Genomic DNA, 5085 nt, shown 5'->3' on the forward strand with positions numbered 1-5085 from the left:
CTCTTTGTTGAAATATGCGGCCGTTACCGTACATACTAATATACTAAGATGCAATCCAATCCAACTAATCCCTGTACCTTCACGCTATTGGTAGTAGCGTCTGCAGTAAAATTCGTTTTATTTCCGTGATCGGCAGAATTGAACCTGTGACTTCACCATACTCAGGCTTAATGAAGGTCTCAGTCACATACCACTGAGATAGGGTGATCAACCCTTACAACTCATATTTGATAGTACTAACAGTTAAAGTTTATTAATTTTTATGCGCACTCAAAATATATAAGAGATAACAAACATAAGAAAAAACAAAAATGAAATAGTCGCACAAAAAAGTACATATAGAGAAGAAAACTAAACTATAAATTCCTAAATTGTATACTCCAACTTTAAACCACAAATAGCAAAATTTCAAGTCAACTACCCAAGTCTAAACAATCTCAACCCACGACAACGAAGGCTAATATATAAGTTCAAACGAGGACTGTTCAACTACTCTAATGACTCCAGCAGATAATAAAATCCTAGAAAGGCTAGAGTCACAAATTTATAGCGAGGAAGGAAGCACATTGGCTAAGGAAGAGTAACGCATATTAGCTATAAAAAGAATTTTAAAAGAAAATGACACTATATAAATACTGTGCAGAAAACCACATATTCTGCAAGTAAGTACAAAAAGTCCAGCATATATTTCAAATAAACACGTAAAGCGAGCTATTTGATCATAAATGGAAGGATGAAGACGATACAGTCTATCATAAAATTTAAAATCTGCAGACGAAAAAGAAGGAGGAACTAAGACCGCTCCAAAACCTGAAAATCGTACAAAAAGTTTCCAAAATAACCAACGTCCATGAGTGACCCTTAAGTCGAGGAAGGAGAGCGGAGGCAAAGAAGCAGGAAGTTGTTTCGAAGAGATTTCAGTCAAATCCAAATTAATAAAGGGAGGCCGTAAATAAAGCGGAATAAAGGAAAAACAAACTGAACGGAAAAATAACTCTATCCATTCAGTTTCATAATACAATAAAGTTTCATCATCAAAAGGCAGGAAAGAAGATTCATCATCAGAATCTGAAAATTCATCATCCGAATCGGATAAAAATATCAAACTCGTATCATCATAAGAAACTAAAACCGAGAAAGAAGAAGAAGAAATAGTTGATAAAACCGAAGGAAGACCAAATGCAGCATACACTGAGTCCAAAAATTCATCCATTTTTAGGTCATCCTCAATTAATTCATCTTCATTAACATTGGGATCAAGATAATTATTCCAATTAATAGTCGGAGTAATAATATCACCAAAAAAATTATCTGAAGAACCCGTATTTTCAAGGGAGCTATCCAAATGATTTACATCATGGGAACTCAGATTGGCAGGAAGGGGACTCTCAAATGAGTGATCAACAAAAAGAGCTGTAGATGGGCTGATTGGTGTAACAGGATAATCAGAAGTCGATCTTTCGTAGAGAGTAAACTGAATATCCATTTTTTCAGTATATACTTCAGAAATAAAATTCCGAGTAGGTAACGATTAAGTATTCCAAAAAGGAGTGTTAATAAAGGGCTCATAACGAGCTCTATGGAATAAAAGATATTTTCTGACGTAAGGAAGGTCATTATTATATTGAACTTGAAGAGAAATAAGCCAGAAGATAAGGCAAGGGTCATCCTTGTCATCGTCAGAATCTTCTTCATGTAAACCTTTGTCGAGATGCATAACCACTCAATATTATCAAATAAAATAATATTAAACAAAAGTAAATAAAAGGAAGGAGAAAAATTTGTCTCAGGTAACTGCCAAGAAACCCTATAAAGATGAAGAAAAATATTTAAATTTGTTTTAATTATTTTACCCCAAAGAGGGGAACGGAGAAAGAGTTACGAAGATCCTCTTACAAACTCATATTTGAATTTGCATAAAGTTTATATTAAAATTTTTCAAAAGTTGTGTATTACAGGGGTATTTTCAAAATTTTGTTATCCTACATACCCCTGTTTTTAACACAACCAGTGATTTGATTTTATTAAAATTTATATCATCGAATTTATCTCAATGAGAGGATTTTAATGATATTAAAATCACATTTCTAGCTTTAATATTGACAAAGTTATGTCATAAAATGTATTTTTACTTTAATATTTAAAGTTTATTTGTGAGTTACCTGCTGTTACCAGGACCCAGAAATATATATAAAAGGGTCAGGTTTGAGTTTGCGTATTTTGAACTAAAAAAATCATGAAAATCTTTCCTTTTTTAGATAATTTTTGATAATTCCAGTCAGAATTTTATTTCCCATTATAGTAACTGACTGACATTATCATAATTCTGGCTCTGAAAAAATGCATACAACTCATAGTAAAAAATTTTTTTCATCACCTGACCCCTATATATATATTTCTGGGTCCTCTGTTACCTATAAACCACACTAATATTGTATGACTTCAAATTTTTATAAATTGTAAATTAAATAATAAAAAGAAAAAACTAAACTAATAAAATGATAGAGCAATATGTACAGTCAATCCTTGTTATAATGAATCCTAGGTTTTAAACCTTAACTTTACTATAGGGCTATAGTGAAGATTTTAAGAGATTTGATTAGTTAATTCATTATAGAAAGGGGAAATTTATTATAGTTGTCTGAAAAATTCACCATATCAAGAGTTCGCTATATCAAGGTTTGACTATACTAAACATTTCTATCAGATTATTTTATAAAATTTAATAAAAATTTTAATTAATATTATGCAGGACTCTGAAATATATATGTAGGGGTAAGGTGCATAATTATGTTGCCAGCATAGAGAAATTTTATGGAATTAGGTATTGATTTGCATACAACCTGAAGATTTTTTAGCCACGGTCAGACTATTAAAATGCATATTTTTAACAGGTTTTTGTTTAAGTAAGGGTTTATTTTGCGTATTTTTAGTAATTTGACTGATCATATATATATATATTTCATTGAAATAAATAAAAATAAATATAAATAACCATTAGTGCAAAAAAACTTTATATAGTGCTAAAAAATGCATAATGCTTGTGCATTAATAAATACATTTATATAATTATGTGATATATAAAGTTATTAAATTTTTTTTTAAAAAATAATTTTCTGATAAACGTGGTTTGATCAATAAAACAATATGTAAATCACATGATTATTTGTGGTTAGAAAATTAATTTGCGTATTTTTTATAATTATCCAAAGTAAGGAGATAATTTTGCATACTAAACTTATAGAAAATCCTTGCGTACAGCTATTAGTAAAAGTTCGAAGGTCACCTTACCTTTTTATATATGTTTCAAGGTCCTTATTATGTGTTAAAGTGGGATAATTTTAATAAGTAGCAATAATAAAAACATAAAATTTTGGACTAGTTTTCATGTAATTTTTATGGATTTTACAAAATTCCATGAAAATCTACAAGAATTCTATATAATATGGCAAAAAAAATTTTGCTACTTATATGGCAATTATTATATTTTAACAAAGTACTTTAAAAAATAAGTTATAAATAAAATTTCAAATGTTGACAACCACTATAATAATTAAAAAAATTTATTAATAAGAATTTATTTTATTTTTATTTTTTTTGCAGTATATTTAAAACTTTATTAGAACTAATAAAGAATTAAATTATTTGTAATAAAAATTATTTTTTTATAATTAAATACTAATATAATTTTTATATAATTTATAAGATTTTCTTATTTAGTTAAATTTTAATTAATTTTGTTGAAATATTAAAATTTTAATCTTTTTTTTAATATTATGATAATAAATTAATATTATTAAAAAAATTTTAAAAAAAATTTTAATAAAATTTTTTATAAAAAATCTTTCTTATTAAAAAGATTTTTTTATTTATAAGATTTTTTTTATTATAATTGCTTAATAAAATAATATTTGGCATATTATTGTAATAGATTTAATAAATTTTAATAAATATTTAAACTTTAATTAAATTTATTCTTATTTAACTAAAAATGTTGTTTTTTTTGAATTAGTTTTAAATATAATTAAAATATTAAAATACTTTTATTATATATTTATTATTATTTTGTAATTATATATACTATATCTGGTTTTATAAAAATAATTCAAAATAATATCACAATAATTGTTTAATATTTTTATAATTATTTTGCAATATTATTTTAATATATTAATTTCAAAAATACTAAAAATACTTTATTTAAATTTATAATAATGTTTTATAAAATTAGTAATTTTTTGTAAAATAATTAGTATAAATTATTAGTATTAAACTAATTTAATTTAAATTAATAACAGATAAATGATTTTTTCTTTAATTTAAATACTTTTTAATACTTAATAATATATTACAAGTATATAAAAATTTATCAAGATTTTTATTAAATAATATTGAAAGTATAAAAGTATTATTGCTTTACTAAATTATATTACTGGATATATATATATATAGTATGTATTTTCTTAAAAGTTATAAGATTTAATTAGTAATATTTTTTTTATATTGCAAATATTAAAAATAAATACTAAATATATATTATCAATATTTTTTTTTCTTTTTTTTAAAAAAAAAAAAATAACTAACTACTATAAATGCACCTCCTTGGAACTGAAAAATACGAAAGGTATGCATTTATAGAGAGTAAATAATTAGAGGTTATATAATATATAATTAATACTTGAGACTGAAGTGTGCATTAAGAAGGGAGTTGATTGTACTTTAACTACTTTATTCAACCTATCCAATTTTACAGATGTATCTTTTTAAGAGGTTAATCAATTAAGATGTAATATTAATAATTTTTATTAAAAAACATTTTTTACAAGAATCATAATTTAACTTTATTTAATTCACTGAAAAAACTCTATTCTTACCCAACAAATCCACTCCAAATTTACATTTATATATACAATAATTAAGAATTTAGTAAAATTACTTCATTATGTTATTAGTTGACTAATAATTATAAATTAATATAGCGTACAATTTTCCCTAAATCCCTATAAATTTTTATTCATTCCCATTTGCTAATTTTATGAGATCCATAAAACTTCTAAATCCTTCCTCACAACTTCTCTAACTCCA

The 5085-nt window shown here is 24.6% G+C and overlaps 1 protein-coding gene across 1 annotated transcript; it reads right to left on the reverse strand.

Annotated features, from left to right (window-relative positions):
- Positions 1-544: 544 nt before the first annotated feature.
- Positions 545-1486, reverse strand: OCT59_018969 (uncharacterized protein; the record flags this gene model as incomplete). Its single annotated transcript, XM_066135724.1, has 1 exon — positions 545-1486. One exon carries the CDS (start codon positions 1484-1486, stop codon positions 545-547), a length of 942 nt encoding a protein of 313 aa, XP_066004987.1.
- Positions 1487-5085: the final 3599 nt, after the last annotated feature.

The sequence above is a fragment of the Rhizophagus irregularis genome, chromosome 28 (assembly GCF_026210795.1).
Source record: "Rhizophagus irregularis chromosome 28, complete sequence".
Classification (NCBI taxonomy): domain Eukaryota; kingdom Fungi; phylum Glomeromycota; class Glomeromycetes; order Glomerales; family Glomeraceae; genus Rhizophagus; species Rhizophagus irregularis.